The sequence below is a fragment of the Eupeodes corollae genome, chromosome 1 (genome assembly GCF_945859685.1).
Source record: "Eupeodes corollae chromosome 1, idEupCoro1.1, whole genome shotgun sequence".
NCBI lineage: Eukaryota > Metazoa > Arthropoda > Insecta > Diptera > Syrphidae > Eupeodes > Eupeodes corollae.
In genome coordinates, this window is record NC_079147.1 from 172,579,820 (window position 1) to 172,604,429 (window position 24,610).

The following is a 24,610-nucleotide window of genomic DNA, read 5'->3' on the forward strand; positions in this document are numbered from 1 at the left end:
GCAAACAAAGCAAAACGAACTACATACTAACTCTGAAATGTTGAATTTAAGTCTTGTAGGATGCTTGAACTCATAAATGTTGTTAAAATTATTGATCGTGCAAAATTGTCAAACATGCCATTTATGAATAAACCTTATTTACACGGATAAATTTGCTTAGAAGTAAATAATGGAATTACTTCCCTTTAACTGTAAAAGCTTATACAAACAAAATTCACGACTGGGTCGCAAGAACTTGGTCATGTATCCAAGAGTCTGTATATAAAATACTTCCTGTATTTTAAAATTTAAAAATGTAATAACAAAAAATCTTTGTTTTCAAAAATTTAAATGTCATTTCGTTTCTCAAAAAAAAAACTATATTTTTATTTGAAACTCGTTAGAGGTTTTTTTTTTACTACATTAGTTTTTTTATGTTTGAAATGTTTCACTTTTAGTTTAAAGATATTTTTAGTATGCAGGTACTTAGAGCTAAATATCCGTTTTACATTAAAATTTCGTAAAAAAATAACAAAAATTTTCAAGATATCAAATTTCGAAAAAAGTAATAGTATTTTAGTATTCTAAAATAGGAATAATGACAATAATCATCAAGTATTATTGAGACAGTATAAGACCTTTTGCAGACAAACAATTATTGAAAGCGGTGATTTGTTCTTGAAAAAACTTAAAAACAAAATAACAGTTCTATGTTATCGAAACATTTTTTTTTGAGAATTGAGAACAAATTAAGGGAAAAAAATAGAGAACACCTTAAAAAATCTGTATGTTGTTTTTAGAAAAAAAAATTTCTAATACTGTTGTTGTTGCAAAAAAAAAAAACACTTAACAATGCTAAATGCGAATTTACAAATTTTGTGGATGGAATCGACTTCTCTTACATCGTAAGGTCATGAATATGTATTTTGTTAGGCAAGATCGACCAAAAAATTGTTAAGCCTTGCAAAATATCTCCTTTCTGCACAATATATCTATGTAACTCAAATTCAAGTTCACACTATAGACTTTTAGCTTTAATATCATACTTGTATCATCATTATCACTGCCTGTTACTTAAAATGGCTTCTCCTGCTTTGTTGCGCCAAACCACATCGAAAGAATTTCGTAATATATTTGCCATGTCATATTCACCTTCGTATATAAATATTTATAGCATTTAGTCCTTACGGCATCCAAATAAATAAGAACCAAACAAAAAAGAGTCAAATCTTTTTCAAGAAAATCATAACTAGTTTTTTACTAAAATGTCAACATCATCTTGATTGCTTTTTTTGTAATTTGAAAACAATTTTAACTTCCCAGCCAGAAGCTATTGTAATCTGTCCGATTTGTCGAATTGAACATTTTGACATTTCTCGACGTTTCAAGGTCCCTAGAGCCGAAATAAAAGATTTTTAGAGAGGTTTATATGCGTGCGTGTGTACGTACGTCTGTGCGTCCTACGTTCGCCAGTTTTTTGTCGTCCATAATTCAAGAACCAGTAGAGATATTGACTTCAAATAAATGTTGACATACAGATAATAATGCAGAAGGATGCAGAAAGAACTCTCAAAAAAATGTAATGGGTGTTTTGTTACCATAAAAATTTAAAAAAGGTGAAAATTGTGGTTAACCTTAAATATCTCACGAACCAATAACGCTAGAGACTTGAATTAAATTTATATTATTTATTGTAATTTGATACCAAAAAATATATATTTTTTGAAAAAATTCCAATTAACGATTTTTTTTATAAATCAAAAGAAAACTAAACAAAAAAATCTTTGTAACCTAGAAAAATGTAGGAACAAAAAATGATTTTATTTCCAAAACTATTTTTGCAACGAGGAATAACGTTTTTATCATGTGGTAAAATTTTGAGAAAAATCGTATTGACAGTTTTCTTAAGTATACAAAATTAGCTTTAAATTAATATTGTTTTCAATATTGTATACAATTTTGAGAAAAATCGAAATTACAGCTTTCATTACAAAAAACAAAAACCTAAAAAATCTTTCTTTCGACTTTCGACTCAAATATCTTTCCAAAAATTATAAATATTGGCTTCAAACTTATTTTATCTGACAGAAAATATTGTTTTCGACATTCAGTAAGTTTTTAATACAACAGTTCGTTTTTTCATAAAAAAATAAAATCTACAAAAACTAGTACGCAAATTTGGTAAGAACTGATGTTCGGTTCTAGATATCTCGTGAACAATAGAAGTCATTGACTTTAAATTAATTCCTTCATCCCATTTGTATTTGTGTATGTAAGAAATAAAAATAATTTCATTATATGCAAAATATTATTGATAATTTTAAAATTTTTAAGATAAATTTAGCTGACATCTTTATTTTACAAAACACGAAAACCTACAAACTTTTAAGCCAGACAAATCAACAGACGGAACCGGAAGGTATCATTGTGGGTCGCATCCCTGCCCCTTTTTTCTTTTGCTGCTATATTTGCATCCAGCACCTGCAAAGTAACTCAAAAGCTTCAACTTGCATTTGCGTAATTATCTGATTTCATGTTACCTTTTTTCTTTGTACACCAGGACAAATAAAATATGTAGTACAAAATGGAATAAAAATATAATATAAAAAAAAAGATGTTGAAAATATATGCCAGTGACGGGTTTATAAGTTGGTAAAACGTATGGTCCTCATACTTTATGCATCTTAAATTTTTTTGTTGTCTTCATTGTCATTTCAAATTAGACAAAGAGTGACAATACCGAACTGCTTCTTAACTAGGAAAACAAATGTTTGAATGTTTTCAATTAAATGGATTATGTTTACTTGATTTGGAAAATCTGTATATGCTGTCAGAACTCAATAACCATTCCTAAATACAAAGGACTAAAGAATGCCTCTATGTCACTTAATTATATAAAAGAACACGGTAATGATGAACTGTCACGTTTATCATAGCTCGTTTTGGACGTTGCCTGATTAATATAGTAGTCATGAGAAGTAGAAATATAACCTTATCGGTAATATAAATGCTAACGTTGTCAGATTAAAGGGTATTTAGTTTTCTTTGCACAGTGTGTACCTATACCCGAAATTTTTGCAATCCTGGCTTGCCTGATATCAAGAAAAACCCTAAAAAATTGTAAAACTGATAAAAAAACGATATCGCTAGATGTGTTTCAAAGAAAAAAATTGTGTTTAGTTCGCAACAGGTTACAATTGAATTTTGGATAAATACATCAACGTTTTATAAAACATAAAAATATATTTTATTAATATACTCACCTTAATTTCCGGGATAAAAGTAGTAGTAGTTTTTTAACATTAAGTGGTAGTACACATACATCCATATTTTACAGCAACCCATGCCCACCTTGTTACCCTTATAATAACTTTGATAAAATATGAAGTTAAATTAGGGTATTTGTTCGTCCATTAAATAGTGATGTCTAAAAGTCATGATAAAACCATATGGTGCACTGGGGTTTATACGCACTGGTTTCATTTAATCGAATTTTTAAATTTCAAAGACAGATAAAATTTTATCACACAAAAACATGTGTTTTGTTTCGCTTTATTTGGTGTGTGCACTGCACACATATAGAAACAATGTTCTCTTGATCACCGTTCTATAGCTGATCGTTCTATAGCTGCCCTTATGCTACTCTTTAACGCCGTCGCAAGGTCTCACGGGTATTATAATTGTGTTTCTATTTTTACGAACAATACTCTGGTAACATAGCCAGTTATGTTTTTACCTTCAAACTCTCCCGGTTTTCAAGGAATAAATACCTGCAGGACTTTTTATAGCCGTACTACAACACGAATGAGGAATGCTTTAAAAGGGTCTATAGTTCCTAAACTCCATACAACGTGCAGACATACGAAACCGATATAACCCCTTGAATACGCGAACAATTATAAAATTAACAAAAAAAAATGTTTTTACAGTTCAACCACACAATAGCGCACACATTTATATTTGTTGTTCTTTTTTTGTTGCTGTGTTATCTAACGATTCAAGGACGAAGTATTGTGAGGTAACCGCAATATAATGCATACTTGTAAACCCCTTATAAATTACCTTAACTAATTTCTTTGTTTTTTTTCGAAGGAATTCCCTTTAATTCAAAACTAATCGTATTGAGTTAATGAATTATTAATTTTTTGTACATGCAAACAAAATTTGTATTTTACTTCCTATTCCAAAAACACAGCACAAATTCATCAACTTTTGACTAATGGACGATCCAGGGGGAGGGTCAAATGAGCAATAAAGCTTATACAGTCAAGTTGTATAAGTAAAGATTTTACCTAAAGATTTGTTAGTAATTTAACGACATTTACCAAAAAAAGATTTTCTGTCAAAATTAACTCAAATTTTTGTTTTCACTCAATTTAGAATTTAAAATAACCTTAGTCGTGCCTTAAATTATTTTCATAAAATTTGTTTCTAAGGAAATAGGGCAAATATTCAGATTGTTAAGAAAAAACCTTGATTCTTGTCAATTTAAAAATATGCGATTTTTTTCAAAATTTATTTTAATTTTGTATTCTTAATTTGGCTTTTTTTTACAAGACAAACATATTTTGGTATTGCTAAAGAAGGGTACCCCACATAAGAGCTTAATTTTGTTTAATGTTTCTCAAGAACTTTTTTGAAAGCTCTTATCGATGATGATTAAATTGATAATGCTTTTTGATGATTAAAAATTTTATTTTTTGTATATGTATGTTTTAAATATTAATGTTGTCGATAACGAAATTCAAATTTAATATGCAAAATGTAAAAATATATAAAGACAAAATTTAAAATAATTTTCGAAAAAAAATAAGTTACATAAAAATCATAAAAATATACATATTAAAACAAACTTTTTGAAGACAGTAGCAAGTTCTAGCTACCCAGTCGTGCATTCAAAATTGATTTTCCGTTGAATACAAAAGATCTTAAAAAATTAAATAAATCTACTTTTGAAGTGAATTTGCTTGGGATGCTATGGATAGGGACAATAATATAAATGTCCCAAAAACAGCTAAAGTGACGCTTTTGTTAAACTAACGGCTAATTGAAAAACATAATACACGTTTCATATTTATTGATATAAAAGCTTTGAATCTCTTGGGATTTGAAGCGAAAAAAGATGTGATTTTGAATTTCATCCCAACTTATTTGTTTACCTTAATTTGTTTTAATTTAATTTTTAGGGAAATTATGTACTTAAATGCACCTACATCCTCTAATTCAAGAACCAATCGTTTTTCTCTCTACAATTTTTAAGTTTTGTTTGACTCCTTTAAGGTCAAAATACGAGTAAGCATACTGATAAGGATAGTAATAATAGACTCTCGAAAATTGAGTCCGAAAAAAACTACGTGAAAAAAAGCCCAACAGTTCTTGATATCAAATCATTTCACTTGAATTGAAATGTTAACAAGAAAAGTAAATTTTATTTTTCGAAAAAAAGCTACATATGTATGTTTCAAGACAATTTCTTACATTTCTGCGTGAAATGCCCCAAAACCCTCTAATCTATTGCGTTTTAGCTCTCAAATATGGGATATTTAGAAAACTGTTGGAATCTTGGACTGCTTTCATATGCAGCTATTCATCCAAATTAAATAGTTAGACCATACCTTGCTGGACAACAGTGTTCTAAAATAATTTGATAACTAAAGTTGCCACTTTAGCAATTGAAATCCATAAATGTAAGGTTTAGATACACATTATGTTATTTAAATTTTATTAAACTCCTTTCCAAAACATTAAAGAACATTTTTAAGCGGTGAGTAAAAACTCATTTAAGTTAGTGACTCTCCCCTGATTAAAAGTCTGGATCCGCCATTGATACAATACTATCTAGCCACATCTGCTGCCCATCTAACAACCAACGAGCCACTTCTGTGAGAACCTAAACTATAGATCACCACCCAAATGATACGCATATATGGGTACAGCTGCAACTTGTTATGTACTGAAACGGAAAGATAAGTCACTGTTGATCTTGTGTGAAAAGGGGACACGCTGTTCTGTTTTCCAGTGACAAAAAGAACTTACTCCGAAATGATGAAATTTTTCTTAAAGTGCAGTGAAATCTGGAAAAGTGTAACATCAACTAATGATGGAGAAAATTAAATTTTGATGCACTTTTTATCGCACCGCCTTATAATAAGAAAAGACTACAAATAAGGGGCATCAAGAAGCTGATGTTGGAGAAAAAGCGGCAGGAACGTTGGTGTGATTTTCAGATAAAGGAATTGCATATAAACCATTACTCAAAGGATAAAGGGATTCACTGAAATAGGTTTTCAAAGGCTTAGCAATAGGTATATCTGTTTAACTAAAAAACCAAGGCAATATATACATGTATGTATGTATATACCCGTATACAGCCACTTAGCTGTGTATGACAAAGCTCAAAGGCTCCCCCTCTGTGCTCTAAGTAAATTTACATCTCACCCTTAATTTTCCTGTTGATAAACCTTCATACAAATAGGTTGGTATAATCCAGAGAGAGATCCTAGTGACACCAAAATCGTTATGTAGGTTATGTAGGGTTATATCCTTTTTGTGTCGCAGCAGTGCTAATATTTTCTATACAAAAAATATAACCCAGTTCTGGTTGGGTCATATCAGGCACACGGAATATAGGTGCAGAAAGCAAAAACGTATCATTGAATTCTCCTCCTCTCTCCGAATGTTCCGAATATTTGGCTGTTATACGGGTAAAGGATGTAATAGAGATGTCCCTTGGGATGGGAACGAACCTCTGCGTTATGTGGTATATGGTGGCTCGCATTCGTTGTGCGAGAATGAGTTATTAACATTTCTGTGAACCCTTTTTACAGGAGAAAGTAGAAAGTAGTTTTGAAATCTTGTGTAAAGGTTCTATAACGGTGGGCTCTGACAAAACTGGGTAAATGGGATATGGGTTTGAAATCCTTGTGGGCAACACAGCATCCTCTATCAGTCCACTGCTTCACAGTTGTCGTTGTAATCGTAATCGTAGTAGGATCGCATAACCTTCTGGCGCAACTGCTGGGTAGTAGATCAGCGGAAAAATGAAAACATCCATCATTTACCTCTCCTTCTCTCTGTCCCGTGCCAATAAACTGATCCGAAAAATTGAAATGCGTTTTTATGAGTAGTTGAACATAGAAAATGAATATCCAGAGCCAGAGTGGTTCTGTTTACACTCTTGAACTCTATCGCCCGTCGTCGTCGTTACCGTTGCAGTAGGTCCTTGTCATCGCATCATTCGTGTTGATTGAAAGGTGTGTTCTGGTCGGGGTGCTTACCATACCCCTGTTTCTTGTCCATAATACAATCCTGTGTCCGTGTGATAGCATAGTTTTCACTCTGGATGCAAATTTAAGTCACCCAATGTTTGCTTCAGGTGCACAGACTGTCAATGGCTGAAAGGAGGCAAACTGTAAATAAATGGATGCAGATGTCCTGGATTTTATAAGTAACAAGTAAGAGGTGTTAACTCTGGCATATGCTGCACATCCAGTGCGGTGTGCATTCAATTGATGGGTTGAATTATAGGGTGTTTTTTTGTGGTTTTTGCATTGCAATTTGTGTGGATATTCCTAACAATTTTTTTAAGTTTAGCAAAGCTAAGTTTTAGTGAGTAAGTATGACCTGACTTTGGTTGTAAGATAAGGTTGAGATTGTATTATGTTTGAGGTGATTATAAAATGTGTAAGTTATTTTTATTTCTGATTTTGAAAATGCATTGAAATGGGATGGGAATATTTTTTCAGGGTAGTAACAAGGCAAATGGAAGTGCTTGCAACAAGTATGTTATTTTGAAGCTTTTATTGATGAATATTTTGTATTGTGTTTTAGTTTTATTGGATTTTAAAACATTTAATGTTTTTTTTTTGATTATTTTTTTCCGTCAGACCCGTCAAGAAATACCAAGTTCATATAAATTAAAGCACTCTGCCGCCTTAGTATACATTTTAAACAAGATGTAAAAATAAGATGCAAAAAACTGGAATGCGATCCTAGTTGCCAACTCAGAACCTTAAGACCAATGTGCACCGGTATCTCTTCTTAAATCCTTCCCTATTTTCCTAACGCGTACACTGTTTTAAATATAATCATATAAAGAGTACCTACTAATAACCCATTTAGTGCCTTTTTTGTAAGGTAACATATTCTCAGCTTAAATATTTTATGAACAAAAATTAAATTACTTTGGGAATATTTGTACAAAGCGATAAATGACGTTATTTGTATGTTGATATACAGTCCCTGGCCATGTTATTAGACGCTCTTCAGAATTTTTATAATAATTAGATTATACGCAATAGTTTTAACTTTCAAGAATGGATGTATGGTTACATTTTTATGCAAGATGGAGCTCCATGACACACAGTCCGGTCTATTAAAATATATTAGAATTAAGAAAACATCCCTCTGTTGGACTGGCCGGGAAACAGCCCTGATTTGAACCCATTGAAAACGTGTGGGAGCTGATCAATGGGGAAGTAGATAAAGATGCGGTCACTTATTGAAAGAGTAATTCATTTGTGGAATCGCCACGCACAAATGCAGGTAACAGTCAAATCATGCATTGATAGTATGCCGCGAAGAATTGAAGATCTTACTAAAGCAAAAGGAGGTTCAACAAAATATTGAAAAAAAATAAAAAAAAATAACAACAACAAAAAACTGAAAATATTAATTTAAAAAAAAATCTTTAAATCTGTTGCTTTTTCTAGGATGTTTATATTTTGCATAGAAACTAATTTAAATGCATTACAATATTCGAAAACCTGATTAAAATAGCTGGAAATTAAAATTTTGCATAAACTCTAAAGTCCGTCTAATAATATGGCAAGGAACTGTATGTCATTTTCATAAAATCCAATTTACAAAAACTAAAACCCATCATTATTTGGTAAGATTTGTATAAAAATTCAACTGTCAGTTTTTTTTACAAGAAAGGCACATTTACTTACTGGCCGAAATCGAGATTGAAAATAACTTAATATTTAATTTTTGATTGCACACCTTTTAAAAAAAAATTTAATTTTATTTTTAGTTTTTAGATATAAGTGCGTAGAAGTGTCATGCTAGAGTTCTTGGTTCTAATCTCTGTCAGTGTTTTAAATTAGCCAGTAAACTTAAATTAACCGGTGAATAAGATTGGTTTTAATTTTTAAATCAAATAAATCGATGTGTTTTAGAAGAATTGTAATTTATTTTCAATATCATATACTCTGCTTTGAAAATGAGCGTTTCTATCATTATAATTATTAAGGATTTTGGGGTATCGGTTTATACATGTTGGGAGTTTATAATTTCAAGATCTTAGAATTCTGGGTTTTGAGTTCTGATGATTTTTGTTTTTATCTCTAATAGAGTTGAGATTTAATGTTTAACAACACTAGTTGACTATAAACAATTCATTGCTTCTGTAAATAGCATATAGAAAATAAGTTCAAGTAATTTGAACCGACATGAACATTCGTCTTCGAACGACATGTGATTTTCATATTTATTTAACAATTGTTATACCTGCATTATCGCAAATACCGCTTTGGGATAAAAATACAGTTAATTTATTTACAAGTACCAATTTCTTTATTCCTCTAGACAAATAGCGCATATTGGAATGCAAAATAATTGTTGTTAAAGCTAGAGAAGAGGTAATTGAAATGAATTTAAAAAAGAAACACTAGTTTTTGCTGTAATCGCTTATGTTCGAGTATTAAAAGGGTTAGAACCTACTCAAAATTTCTTTTGATAAATTGAGTTTAAATTAAATGAGACTATTTTGTGAAGTTTGAGATAAACGAACTTATAGTCTTAAACCTCTTTGGTAAAAATCTGATGGAACTACCATATCCAGACATCTACAACTATAAATGGGAGAGATAATCCGTTTATGCTTTCATTCCTATTCTATTTTCAAATGTGCATACTTGTCACGACTGCAAGAAAATATCTCTTTTCTAAAAATATAAATTTGCATATATTATGAAGTCTATAAATATTACAATTTTTCAATCTCGTCATTAAAAACTTTCCGTTTTTGTATACTTTTTAGGAGACATTTCTGCCTAAATATTATTCTATTTAGGTATACCTGATTTTACTTATCTTTCCCCTTGAGTGTCATGTTTAACTGTCAAGGGCGATACTGCAGTGGCGCTTAACAAATTGGGTTGCATTTTTATATAAATGGCCGATACTAATCGGAATCGGATCACGTCTTATATAAATTGTTACTGTTTTGTTTAATGGTTGCATTCATATATAATTTCTTAATACTGTATGCATTCTTTTGCACATGCCTTAGATGTAAGAACGATCATGAGTACGTTCTTAATAAAAAAGTCTTACCAGGCGTATGGATTATATTTATATAAATCTGCCTCTCACGTTTCGTAAGGGAATCAAACTGGTTCCATTAAGCTCAAGATTTATGTGGTATCACAATGTGCCATTAAACTGGTCTAGGTGTGCCTTTTTCCATCTTGGACAGCCACTTTAACCTAACCTAAATTAAAGGTTGGTAAAAATACGTCCACTGATTTAATAAATTAAAAACTATGCAATCGACTTTCATAATGCAGATATTACTTTTGTGAGCTATATTTCATTTTTACATGTGTCGTTTTTGTTGAAAAGATATACATACGTACATTGATGATCCCATTGAACAATAAAAGGACATAACATCTTTTTTTGTGCACCCTTTTCCGTTTTGGGAACGAAAGTTAGGTCAATTCCGCAGTTGGCAGGCGAGGCTTCCTATTCGTGTTGTATTATTTTATTTTTTCTCATTTTTATGTAAAGTATGAAATTTCTTTTTTTTTATCTTGCCTTTGAATGATTCATGGAATCCATTTCTTATATAAAAGGAAGAGAATGTGGGTTATGATATGAATAAAATTTAATTGTATGGAGTTTTCTTCGTCTTTAGTATATGAGAATCTGCGAGAGTTTGTATAGGTCCATACATTAGTGTGTTGTATAGGTACATACGAGTATGAAAAAAAAATTAGTTCTTGTATGCCATTAATCATCGGTTGCTCATATTATTACTCAACCGACCATTTATATCGTCTAGAGTTTCGCCTTTTTTGCTTTTCCTTATTTCCATTCATAAATACAAACATAAATTTAATAGAAATAACTCGTGTCTTTTTATTGAAATAGTAAATTATTGCTAATTAAGTTTGCTTATTTTGATTGCAACTTGAGTCATTATTTTTGAAAAAAAAATAAGTGGGTAAAATGGAGACCAAAATGAGTTCAGATATTTTATTAAAATTTTTGTCTCTATCATAATTATCGAAGTTTTGTAAAGCTTCAATAGCAAAATAAATTATTGAATTTCAAAATAAAATGAGAAAACTATGGCGTATACGCAATTAAAAAAATTAACAAATTCCAAATATTTTTTGCGATCCTATTGAAATTCTACAAACAGCGTATAATGAAATGATATTCAGCAAACAAAAATGCATAATTTAATTTGTTGATCTAATCATAACAATCCTTACACTGCAGACTTTGATTTGATTTACACTAAAATATGATATCATTAATTTTGTATTTGTATCTTTTTGCAGGATGAAAAAAACCAATTGCTTGTCACAAATGTCTGGCTAAAACTGGTAAGTGTCAATATTTCTTTTTTTTTAGCACGATTTTCTCCCACGACTCTTATTCAATATAATAAATACCCAATTTATCTCTGCAATAATATAAATCACAAAAAATATACATAATTAAGGATCTGGATTCAGTAAACTATATCTACCTATAGAATGAATCATGATAGTGGGAATGGAGTACATACACAAAGGAAAAACAAAATTCCCCACCACAGAAAAAGAAACTTAATTAATCATGGACGTAAAATAATAAACATACTCGGTTATCCCTTCTCAATCATGTTTTTTTTTGTTGCCCTGAAAAAATCCTTTTTTTGTGTGTTATTTCTTCCTACACGGATTTTTGTTTTCCTTTTTTTTAATATATGAATCTTTCTCATGTGTATTTTCATGTCATCATTTATCACAACGACGCTAACAACAACAACAACGACAAATGTGAACTATAAAATTACAACACAACTACCTCAAACGTCATCGAATATGGAAATCAACGAACTGCAAAACACGAAAAAACATATCCTTCAAATTTGTACCCATTATCTCAATAACACTGCCTATACCATTGACACTGCCATCCTTCATATATGTACATATGCAAACTTTCAAAATTCATTTTGGTGGGTCCATTTTGCATTGGGCAAACGTTTGGTTCAAACCTGAAACGATGTTACGAACTCCAACAGGAATGGAACGATATGAATCTTAGATGGAACACATCAGACTATGGCGGTGTGAAGGACCTACGCATACCTCCGCATCGGATATGGAAACCGGATGTCCTGATGTACAATAGTGCGGACGAGGGCTTCGATGGGACATATCAAACGAATGTTGTTGTACGCAGCAACGGATCGTGTCTATATGTGCCGCCTGGCATATTCAAATCGACATGCAAAATCGACATTACATGGTTTCCGTTTGATGACCAACGTTGCGAAATGAAATTTGGCAGCTGGACCTACGACGGTTTTCAGGTATGTCTGTGTGAGCATTTGCGTCTGTGTGTGTGTTTGTCTATCTCGCTCTTTCTTAATGGAAGTGTTCTCATGGCTCTAGCTTTCTCTAGTTTGTATTTTATTTGCGTTTCTTTGTTTTTATAGTTGGATTTACAATTGCAAGATGAAACCGGAGGAGATATAAGTAGCTACGTTCTAAATGGTGAATGGGAGCTGCTAGGTACGTATCATATACATATTTGTGTCATTTTTTGTTATCTTTGCCTTCGATTTGATTTATACACCCTGGTTGTGGAGGAAGTAGTGCAAAAGGGGGGTAGATGGCAACGGCAAGTGATTAATGTTTCGTGGATAAGAAAATTAGTTTTCAAGAAATTGCAACAAGTTAAACTTATTTTTGGAAGCCAATGGGATTGGTAGGTACCTATCCGGTTAAAGTTGCTACTTTCCTGTTTGGCTCCGCCATCTAAGGTTTTTTTTTCAACTAGTGCTTTTTTCACTTATAGAACTTAGCTCATGTTTGATTTGACAGAAAATTAGTTTTATATTTCTGGTAAACGAATAATAAAATTTTATAATGAGCGCACACTCTAAGGAATAATACTACCCTTATTATGTAGACACAGTATGAGTACTATTAACGGAAGAGAGGGATTGGAAGGAGATGTAGGTGCATATTGGTTTTAAATTCCTGAATATTGCAAGGGCTGGGTAAGACAAAGTGTGGCAAGCCATTCCACATTCACGTAGTACGGCTAAGGAACGAATTTCCGTACTTGACAGTACGACCGAAGTTGAGCTCGACGGTATATTGATGAGCTTTTCCAGAAGCGCGAATATTATTATTATGGTTGAACTATTTAAGAGAAGGAATGCAACTGGCTATTTCTCTAGGGCATACACCGTTAAACTAACGGTAAAAGAGGGTCAGACAAGAAACATTTCGACGATGTTCAAAACGTGACGTAAATGATTTTATGATGGTAATATCACCAATCAATCTAAATGCTCTACGTTCAATACTGTCCAAGAGGCTTAAATAGGTTGCAGGAGCACCAGAGTGGGAGAAAAACTTCTTGCATCGACTAAGAAAACCCAAACATCCACAAAAGGTGGTTGGTGATACAAATACCGAGATGTTCACTCTCCTTAATGCAATGGCAAGGGGTGTATATCTCGCTTTAACGATACAAAATAGCATTAAATTCCACTCGGTTTTTATTCCCCATTGTGCAATGCTGTTTAGGTCGGAATTTTATGATCTTATCATATTTTGTCATTGCAGTTCCACATCCGAAAAATAGGGATGTGAATCTGAAAATAAATATGAAAAGAGCACCACCGTCAGCGAATCAATGTATTGGGATTTTGGGAAATGGCTGGACAAATGCAGTTTTCCATCCGTTCGGAACGAGACCTGAAGAGTAGGACAGATTAAAAAGCTTACGCAGTGGTTTTGCCAGCGTTGAAGAACACCTCTTCAGAATAATAGCGGCAATACCATCCTGACCAGCGGATTTGTGTATGTTAAGATCTTTTAGGACTCTCGCCACAGTATGAGTGCAAAAAAAGATTGGTCCCATAGAATCACTAACGCTCTCGATAACGGGGAGTCATAACGTTTACTGGTAGCGTTGAATTGTAGGCGAACTGCCTAACAAAGATGACAACGAGCATAGCGACCGAAGAAGAGGACGAATTCCTTATAGTTTTTACAAATAACCAAACATTTTTACTCAATTTGGGGCATTGCAATATTTTTTGCCGTAATTTTTGGTCATGTAAAAATTTAGTTCGTCGAATATGGGCGTTGCAGGCTTTCCTGGCTTGCTTGAACTTATGCCGGTCTTCCTCAGTTGGATTGCCTATAAAACAACGGAAACTTACATTCTTGACCCTAATAACCTCCTTACAGCTCGCATCGAACCATACTTGTACCTTAGTTCCGATGATTTTAACCCTATTCGAAATAAGAGTTCTAATTCCCAGGATAATCAAACTTGTGATCATATCATCGCTGGCGTCAACGTCAAGAGTGTTTTCTGCTCGACCTACTACGTCCGATATTCGAGTTATTTTTTTTTACTCAGCGAAGATCTCAGCACACAGTCCTTCGGATGTTTTCTGGCCCAAATGATGAAGCCATGAAGAATTGTGTACCTTGAAATCGCCCGTAATAACGATTTTCGTGTGAGGATAGGACGAAACAATTCTTTGGATGGAATCAGACAAAGCATCAAGTTTACAAGAATTTGACACTCTGTCTAGATTGGGGCTTAGATAAAGAAAGCAATTGTGAGTGATTTGCTTATTAATGGAAATTTAAGCCACAAGGAATTGAAAAAAGAGTTGGTGCAAAGACCATATTCCGGAAAAAACTGATAACGATAAGCAATATCATTCCTAATGTGTAGAGCAAGACCATGGTGGGAAAAGAATAATGACGCCAAGTTATAACCTTGAAAAAAGAATTCAGTGGGATCGGAATCCTCACCTACTTGGGTTTCACTTAGTGCCTATACAGCTGGCCTGTTTAAAACAAAAAAAAACTTGTCAGAAATGTGAATTGAATTCAAATTTTTTTAACATTATTATATCAGAAAAATCTGTTTACAAATATTAAATGTATCTTAAGATGTAAAAATATACCTACATTTTTTTAATATCCCATGATAGGCATTCAATCTCTTTTTCAAAATGTACAGTTAGGTACTTGGCAAAAGAAAGCTAGTCGTTTCTGATGTACCGAAAAAGTAGAACTAGAGAGTACGGTTTATGAAGTAACGAACCACATCAGCAAAAGCGAAAGTGTTGACGAAACCGATTTAACGTCTTAGACAATAAACAATCTTGAAAACCAGAACATGCATTTGAAGAAAAAACTATGCCCCAACCCAAAACACTCCTCAATTATTAATATACATTTCTATTATAAGAAATACTGACTTGATGAAAAACATAAGGACGACCTAAAATTTCACATAATGGAATTTTTACTACATGTAAAAAACTATACCCACATTTAATTGATGGAAAAGTATGGATCTATAACTAAAGACTTCGACCCTCCCGACATTGGCAGTGGACACCAAAACCGCCAAAACAACCTCCTCCTTTCAACATCAAACTTAAAGAACTCCACAGTGACACTAAATCGAACGATAATTTCAATGAGACTGATATACCTTCAACACATTGAAAATCGACGTGACTTTTTTTTACTAACTTCTGACCTGCTTAAAAATTACCTGACTCGCGGAATGCACAAAGTTAAACTCATCATTAAAATTGTTCCTCAAAGTATATACCAAAAAAAACTCTTAAAAAAGTATTTTTAACCATCACATAAATGAAAAATATATGAAATTTATGACTCAAGCAGTAGGATGCCTTTAACACCCCTGCAATATCCCTGCTAAGCCTCACCATAGGCTTTGGGATGGGTTTAAGGAAAGAAGTATAGTTCTGGTGTTCTTAAATTATCTCAAAAACTATGAGATATAAAAAGACTCAGTTTTCAGTGTTTAATACAAAATTATTGGAGCAATTAACAGCATCAATTATTTTTCATCGATATTCATAGTCCTGGAAAAAATAATACTTAAAGTGACTTTTTAAATTTATTTGTCATCATTATTATTTAAAAAACTATTGAATGAAACAAGTTTATTTAAAATTGATTTTTTAGTATAGAGTTGTGGCTATCGAAATCGTATACTCTTCAAATTTGAATGCTTAAAAGATCTAACTCTTTCCATATAAACAAGGATAATTATGGAACATCAAAGTTTTGACACCTTAAAAGTATCTATGTAATGTCATCTTTTTCTTGATTTTTAGAGTGGCTCTATACAATAGCCCTTAACGTATTAACTAATAATGAGAAAATTCCTAAAAGTATACATTAATCATATATTTAAAATTAAATAAGTCTTAAATGAAAATGCAACAAGTATTAAAGCGCAAAAGGTTCTAACATTAAGGATTTAAATGCCTTGCATTAGGAAGAACCGACATTGAACTTGATAAAGGACGGCGCGTGGCTGCCGACCTTTATCAAGGATTTAAGAATTTTGCCTTAAAGAATAACTTTTACAACAGCAAAATCAAACTCCTAAGATTTTCTTTATAGAAATTACGAGTATATACAATGTACAATTTTTTTTTCTTGCTTGATAAAATTACTTTGGAAGTGGAAAATGTATCACGTGTATGTATCAAAATAAAAACTTTGTTGTTACATATAGCGGAAAATGATATTCCTACTTTTAAATATAAAAGCAAACTAACTGTTTTTTTAACAACATCAAATATAAATGCACTGAAAATAAAAACTCATAATAATATAAACCTTTAATTTCAAAAGAAATTATCCCTTATTAATATGTCTTTAATAAAATAAAATAGCAATAAATCAGTAACCGTCAAAATATGTCAAACTACAATCACTTAACCAAAAAAACCTTCCCCAAGCTCCGATAAGTCGTTCAGTTTAAGTGACTCAATCAGTCTCCATGTCATGCAACGACCATTCAAATGTTTTCTTATCTTTCCTTCAAAAAAAAAATAAAAATAGTGTTCTATAGCAAAACGAAAATCTGTCAAAATTGAACCCGTATATTTTCTTCCAAGGGTTTCAATAAATAGTTAACTAATACTTATTTCGTTTTCTCTTGCTTGATTCCCTATCTTATTCCTTTTACCCTCTCTATCTGGATTATAGAAAGATGAAAATTCACAAACAATCGTTGAGTCAAATTAGTGCCACTCCAAAAGATTTTCAAATATGTACCTCATTCGGAATGGGTTGGGTTTAGGTACCTACGAAGCATTGTAATTTCATTTTCTCCTTGCCAATGTCGACGATGGCGACTCAGGAAACCAGCCAAACAGAGTTCGACAGGAACTATTATTCACTAGAATGCATCATCATTCCATGGTCCTTGCAGGCAGTATTGTTCCTGAATGCTATACTTTTAATCTTTGAAAGTTACCTAAATATAAAATTGCAATACAAACATATCAATCTATATTTATGTGCATAGTATGGATACAGCTGAATAAATTGAAATTTTCCGAACAAAATTCTTTAGTTGATCCAGCATTTCTGCTAATATTTTCGATGATAAAGGAACTTTTCTGTCAATAGGATTTGCATATTTGTAAATTAAGAAATTGGTGTATGGATAAGGAAAAGATGGAAAGAAAAACAACAAAAAAGGCTCACATTCATATCTCCTTATATTTGTTGTATGTATAATAGTATATGTAAACCAAAAACTGCAATGTATGTAATATTCCTTGTTCTTTATTTAAATAAAGTGCTTCTTTACAACAGGCATCTCCATCAACACTTAAGTGCGCTCTGGGCGTATTCGTCTTGATCTTATTGTTTTAGCGAAATTCTAATTCTAGCAAAAACGGAAGAACAAAAAACGTTCCAAAAACTTGGCATGCTGTAGGAGCAGAATAAAATACATGTGCATGTCCGCACGAGTCTCAAACAGCAGCATCTGTCTATAAGCATCTTAAGCATATTTAACCAGACTTTTGAGTGTAATAACCAAGAGAAACACTCGTTTTGATTTTATTTTATGTTAAGCTTTAAATTTATAAATATACATACACAATTTTGAATGCCTATTAAACAATATATACATAGATGAAGTCATTGTGTTTGTGAGAGAGCTATTGTCGCAGTGAAGTTTGTTTAAACTAACTTTTGGGAAGGACGACAAGATTGTCTGCGCTAGCTATGCGACTAACTACTTTTTGCTTATGCATTGCATGTGGCTTTCGTTGCTTTACTCTTGTTTTGTCTTTTAATTTGTTAATTGAATGCACTTGGCCCAAAAAAAAGAATAATTTAAAGGCAATTATAATCCTGAATCTTCTATATAAAGTGCACTTCAACTTCCTTTATTGATAGCAGCACTCAAGTTTCTTCAAAGCGGGTCAACACACCCTCCCTTATAACGATGCAAGGCTTTCGTTCTTCCCCATAGACATCTGCGGCGGGCGTCTTAAGGCACAGCATATTTTACGTATACGAGTAAACACAGTCTCCCCACTGCCACTTAAGTGGTTTGCAACGTATAAGCTAAGGTTAAATTAAATTGAGTATGGTGTTTTGCCTGTAAAAAGGCAGTTATAGTAGGTTTTTTTTTCAGGGTACATGCCTTAAACAACACTGAATCCAACAATCCTAACACCACAACCAGCGTTTTCAATGAATATAACATGCAACCACAATGAAGTCGACGACATTGTGTGGAAATAAGTAATATTTGTTGTTTGTTCCAACTCAGTAAGTTTCTTATGAAAATTAAGACGTTATAACATTAAAGCATTATTACATATGAATTTAATGTGGCGCTAGGCGTAATGCAGTGAAGTTTACATCATACACGGTCTTATACAACATCCTTGTTGTACATAAAGAGCAGATTGCACACTATACAGACTCAAGTAATAATGCAAAAACATTAAAATTGTTTCAAAATTGAAAAAAAGTTGTACACGGTATTAGTTTGCACCCAAATTTTAATAAAAATGCTATTTTTTGGATTGGTTCATTTTTTTTATAAGTAAAAAAGTATAATTTAGGGAGTTGTCCAAGTTATGCCGAAAAAAAATATCTACCAGAACACAGTAAGTGCAATCTTATCCTGACTCTTTCTTCCATTTTTGGTACAGTTGAGTGGCTCAGCAGGTGCATGCATTGGGCTAAGCTTTTTGAAAGCTCTCTCAATGGTGTGTATGTGTTGGTTTATTCAATAACATATGGATTGTAGATTATTGTTTTGATTGTTAGGGTCCGGACCAATTTAACGTCACTACTATAGGCATAACACTAGTAGTTGGGTTCTATTGTAAGGACCTTTAAATAAAATCTTATTCAGTGATATACTTAGAGTTTTAGAGTAGATTATATATATGATCGTGGGTTAAGATCGAATTTCCTGTCAGTGTACATCCACACTATTTCTAACAGACCAGCTGCCTTAGTATTGTCTGAAACCGAAGTAGGTGAAGATTCCGATCCTTTTGAATTTTGTATTAATGGGTATTTTTTTTATCGCAATACGCTTATTGTACCAACTCACTCTTTTATATCATGTGGTTAAAACTTTCCGTGAATAAGCACATCATTCACTATTGTTTTCTTTATAGTAGCCCAAACCTGGACAAAGTTTCTACTTCTCAGGAATTTGATGCTCTGTCTGACTCCAGGACAAGGAATTTTCTCCATGTATCCTAACACTGATATCGTTATTACGGGCGATTTCAATGTTCACAATTCTTCGTGACTTAGCCATTAGGGCCGGACAACATCCGATGGAATGTGTGCCGAGATTGTTGCTGAGCTAAACCATCTTACTCAGCTTGTCAATGGGCCTACTCGTAAATCAGACGTTAACGGTCGAGCAGAAAATACACTTGACTTGTTTCTCACTTCCTTTATCCCGAATAGGGTTAAAAGAATTAAACCCAACGTTAAATCATGGTTCGATTCAAGCTGCAAAGAGGTTATCAAGTGAAAGAGGTGAGCTTCCGATGTTTTAAAGCCAACCCAACTAAGGAAAACCGGAAAAGGTTTAAGGAAGCCAGGAAGGCATGCAACGCCTTTATTCGAAGGATCAAATATTTACATGACCAAAAATTACGCCAAAAAACTATGCAATAGAGGCAGTAAGAATTTTTGGTCATTCGTAAAAAACATGAGGAATTCATCCTCTTCCACGGTTCCTACGCTTGTTGTCAATGAGACTCCTTTAGTTAGCTCTATTGATAAAGTCAACTTATTTGCAAGGAAGTTCACCGAAAATTTCACCTTTCTAGATAATGTCATGGTTCCCCCCGTTCTTGAACGCGTTAATGAATCTATGGGATATATCTTTTTTCGTACTAGAACAGTGGTGAGAGTTCTTAAAGGTCTCAACATTCATTAATACGCTGGCCTATGTGGTATCCCCACTATTATTCTAAAGAGGTATATCTTCAACGCTAGCAAAACCACTGCATAAGCTTTTGGATATATTCTATTCTTCTGGACTCGTTTCGAGTAGTTGGAAAACTGCATTTGTTCACCCAATCCCAAAAAGAAGCGAACCTTCTTCACCCACAAATTATCGACCAATAGCACTTACATCCCTTCTTTCCAAGGTAATAGGAACACTGATTAATTATCAACTTAGGAAAAATTTTGAGGAACGGAAGCTTCTTAATGATCGCAATACGGCTTTCGTAGCAATAGGTCCACTCATGGCTCATCTCACCGAACAGTGGAACAAATCTTTACATCGTTTTAGAGAAAGTAAGATTATTGTACTTGATATTTCAAAGGCATTTAAAAAAGTCTGGAACCTTGCTCTTTTACAGAAAATCGTGTTTTTGGTATTGACAAATATCTTCTTCGCTATATTAGAAATTTTCATTCAAACCGTTCATGGTTCTAATCCAAAACATTGATTCGCTGACGATAGCACTCACAGTTTTTCATATTCGTTTCCATGCTCACAGCCCTCCTCTTCGGATGTGGAACTGCAACGTCAAAATATGATAAGCTCATTAAATTCCGACCTAGCATTGTATAAAGGGAAATAAAAAAACCGCGTATAATTTAATGCTTCGAAAACCCAATGATGTCTCGTATCGTTAAAGCGAGATATACCTTCTTTGCCACTATCCATCTGAAAATCTCGACATCCTCGGAATGTGCATCAGCAACCTTTTTTTGTGGACCGATCACATACGCGATGACGTCAAAAATGCGGCAAGATAACTAGGTTTTTTTGAGAAGATGGACGAAATTTTGCTCCTCGTCTGATCTGGCTACAATATACAAAACCTATATACTTCCGAAACTTAAATATAACTCTGATCTCTGGGCTGCTGCTCCAGTTATTTATTAAAGCCTCTTGCACATTATTCAAAGAACAGCATTTAAAATGATTGTTGACATTAACATCGTCAAATCGTTTACCGCACTTTAACATCGACGAAAAATTTGTTTGTCTCACCCTTTTTTACCGTAATTTTAATGGACTATGCTCGAGTGAAATAGCCAGTTGCATCCCTGCCCTCAAACAATTTATCCCGTAATACCTACGCTTCTAGGATTGCAAAACAATTTACCCTTGAGTCCAACTTTGGCCATACTATGAAGCATATTCATTTTTAAGTGGATTGTGGAATGCCTTGCCACGCTCTGTCATTGCAATGTTCAGGAATTTCAAATCAATGTACACCGACACTTTTTTTCCAACCCTTCCCTCTTTTCCTAATGCTCTCATGTGTCTTTGGCAAATTAAAGGTATATAAAACCCTCTTAGTGTTCTCTAATTATCAAAAAAAATTAACTCAATATAAATTTTTGATCGAAATTAAAATGTACGGAAAACCCGTAATCTCGCTCTCTTTATTTCAAGAACCATAGTCGCTCGCTTTGACATACTTATATTTTTGAGTCAATGCTATTGGGACACAATGACTCGTTTTCGGTACGTTAGTCTTTCATTGAAAAATTACCCAATTTGAAATTTGTTTACTCTCTGTATCCCAACTAGCTTATAAAATGTCTTCTTTTAAGGCTGACTGCTTAACAATGCTAGGAAATGTGTTAAATTAATATTATGTATACCAAAAATCTAGAAAAATGAAACATACCAACTAAAAATGAAATAACAAGATTTTTTCTTACGAGTAATTTTGTATTATTTTTTTTAAATGAAAGAACTTATTTATTTTACAGTGTAAGCTGGAGTGAACATTTTGATGAATTACAGCCCTTCTTGCAAAGACATTTTTTGAATCCTTATCCAGTCACAGTTGATTGCATATTCGCACCTGTGCGTGTGGAAATTTCGGTACTAGGTACTTATTTGGTATTGAGAATACCTCTTGGGAACACATTGAATTCAGATCGAGAATACAATTGTTTTATGATTCCATTTTTGGTTCCAATCTGATAAAGCTCGTTATCTGTTTTATTAAGGATTACACCTATAATTTTTCGGGCGTCGTCACCACGTTCCCGGTCGACTTTTTGGTACGGAAACCCTTACGGAAGTTCCTAAGGACACAGAAGGAAATTTCTTGTCCCCTGTTTCTAACATTTTTCTGCCTGTTGTTGCAGGTTTTTTTGAACTACTAAATTTTTTGAACACAATAGACAAAGCAACAGAGCCTTGTACTTTCGTTGCCTCTTTTGCTACAGAACATATGCACTAGCTGAAGGTGCTATGCTGGTCTAGTGAGATTGATTCTATTATATTTACATCAAGTTTAGCCGGTGATGCCTTGGGTTCTTCTTCATCATTATGTTGAAGGTTTTCAATGATTTTCTCTAAATCTTCTTCAATTTCGATGTTTTGCGTGAAATCATGTAATCCTGCCAGAAGTGCATCAAGCAAAGTGCTATATAAGCACCATTGCATCGTGCCACACAGTATCAAAAGCTTTATTTATGTCTAATAAAATGAGACCAGTTGATTTGCCAAGCAAACGATTCTTTTACACATACTGGCATACTCGCAATACTTGGTGAGTAGTTGGGGTTTTCTAAACCCAAATTGTTCATAAGGAATAATGTTCAATTGATCAACAATTTCTAATATTTTTTCTTTTAAAATCTTTTCCAAAATTTTGCTAAGACTACTTAACAAACTTATTGGTCGATAGCTTTGTGGAAGCTTTAAGTTTTTCCCAGGCTTTGAAATAGGTATAACCTTAGCCGTTTTCCAAAGCTTGGGAAAATATTATGTTTTTAAACATTCATTGACCAAAAAGACTAAAAATACAAGCCCAGCTTTGGGTAGCATTATAATATATTCGTTTTTGATTTTGTCTAGTAAAACAGACTTCTTCGATTTAAGATTGGAAACAATATGTTTAACATCTTCTATGGTGATCAGTTGGTTAACAGGTGTATCAACAATTTGTGTGTTTATAGAACTTATTGATTGGCTTACGAGGTTTTTGGTTTCATCATCACTGAGATGTTGGGACACTAAATGGTTATTCAAAAAAGTTGTTCTGAGGACATTAGCCTTTTTTGAGTCTTCGTAAGCTAAATAATTGCCATTTTCTAGATTTGTAATATGTCTGTTTTTGTTTTGCTTCCTTCCTTTCATATTTTAATATGAAGCAAGTCCATAACGATGCCATTGTCTCTTAAAAGAATTTCTAATACGAATATATTCAAGAATGTATTCGGGCATCTTAAAAACAAATGATTTTCTTATTTTCTTGGGAGCGCATGATTCTATTGTTTCTAAAATAATTTAAGAAAAAGCATTGATCTGAGTGTCTATATCATCCTTTGAACATACCCTACTCAAATCAACAGGCATTGTTCTAAGTTTTGACTTTAATTCTTTTTTATATCGTTTCCAATTTGTATTTTTAAAATCCAGATAATAACTTTTAGTAACTTCCGGGTTTTGAAGCATTTTAAAACAGACGGGAACATGATCAGAATTTAAACGTTGCATAGTTTTAGGTTGTGTGAAAAAAGATGGAATATGTATTTGTGATGAATAGGTTAAGGATGGAAGGGCTACCTCTAGACCCAGACGGAAAGTACGTAGGACTAAACGGAAACAAATAAGACATATCAGATAACACATTACCCCACGAATTTGCACGATTACAGCCCCAATTTCTGTGACGGCAGTTAAAATCACCGCCCACAACGTAATTTTCGTTTCTTATTAAGAGTTTTCTAAGGTCACTTTTAAAATGCATTCGTTTTTCTTCGCAAGAATTTTTGCCTGGCAAGCATGCGCAAAATATTTTGACTGAAGAATGATGCTTAAGCTTTTCTTCGATTCCAATATTTTGAAGATACATAGAAAACGATCGTTCCACGTCAACTGATGTCAATGGGAACATATTTCTTGAGCTGTTAAGTCCTCAATATAATCTTTTTCGGCGCAACTCAGACAAAAAAAAAACTTGCATATATTTTTGATTTAAAACAAAAAACACAATTTTTCTTCAAAATATTATGCATTTATTCTTTTTAATCGCTGCACCAAAAGACCCTTGAAC

General features: G+C 32.9%; 1 protein-coding gene across 2 annotated transcripts in view; it reads left to right on the plus strand.

The window, feature by feature from the left end:
• Positions 1–24,610, plus strand: part of LOC129940601 (neuronal acetylcholine receptor subunit alpha-7-like) — a 141,806-nt gene that overhangs the window by 102,507 nt on the left and 14,689 nt on the right. For both annotated transcript variants that reach the window (XM_056048987.1, XM_056048988.1), the window contains exons 4-6: positions 11,553–11,597; positions 12,284–12,574; positions 12,701–12,776. In XM_056048987.1, coding sequence (XP_055904962.1) covers positions 11,553–11,597; positions 12,284–12,574; positions 12,701–12,776 — 412 coding nt within the window. The remainder of the gene's footprint in view (positions 1–11,552; positions 11,598–12,283; positions 12,575–12,700; positions 12,777–24,610) is intronic.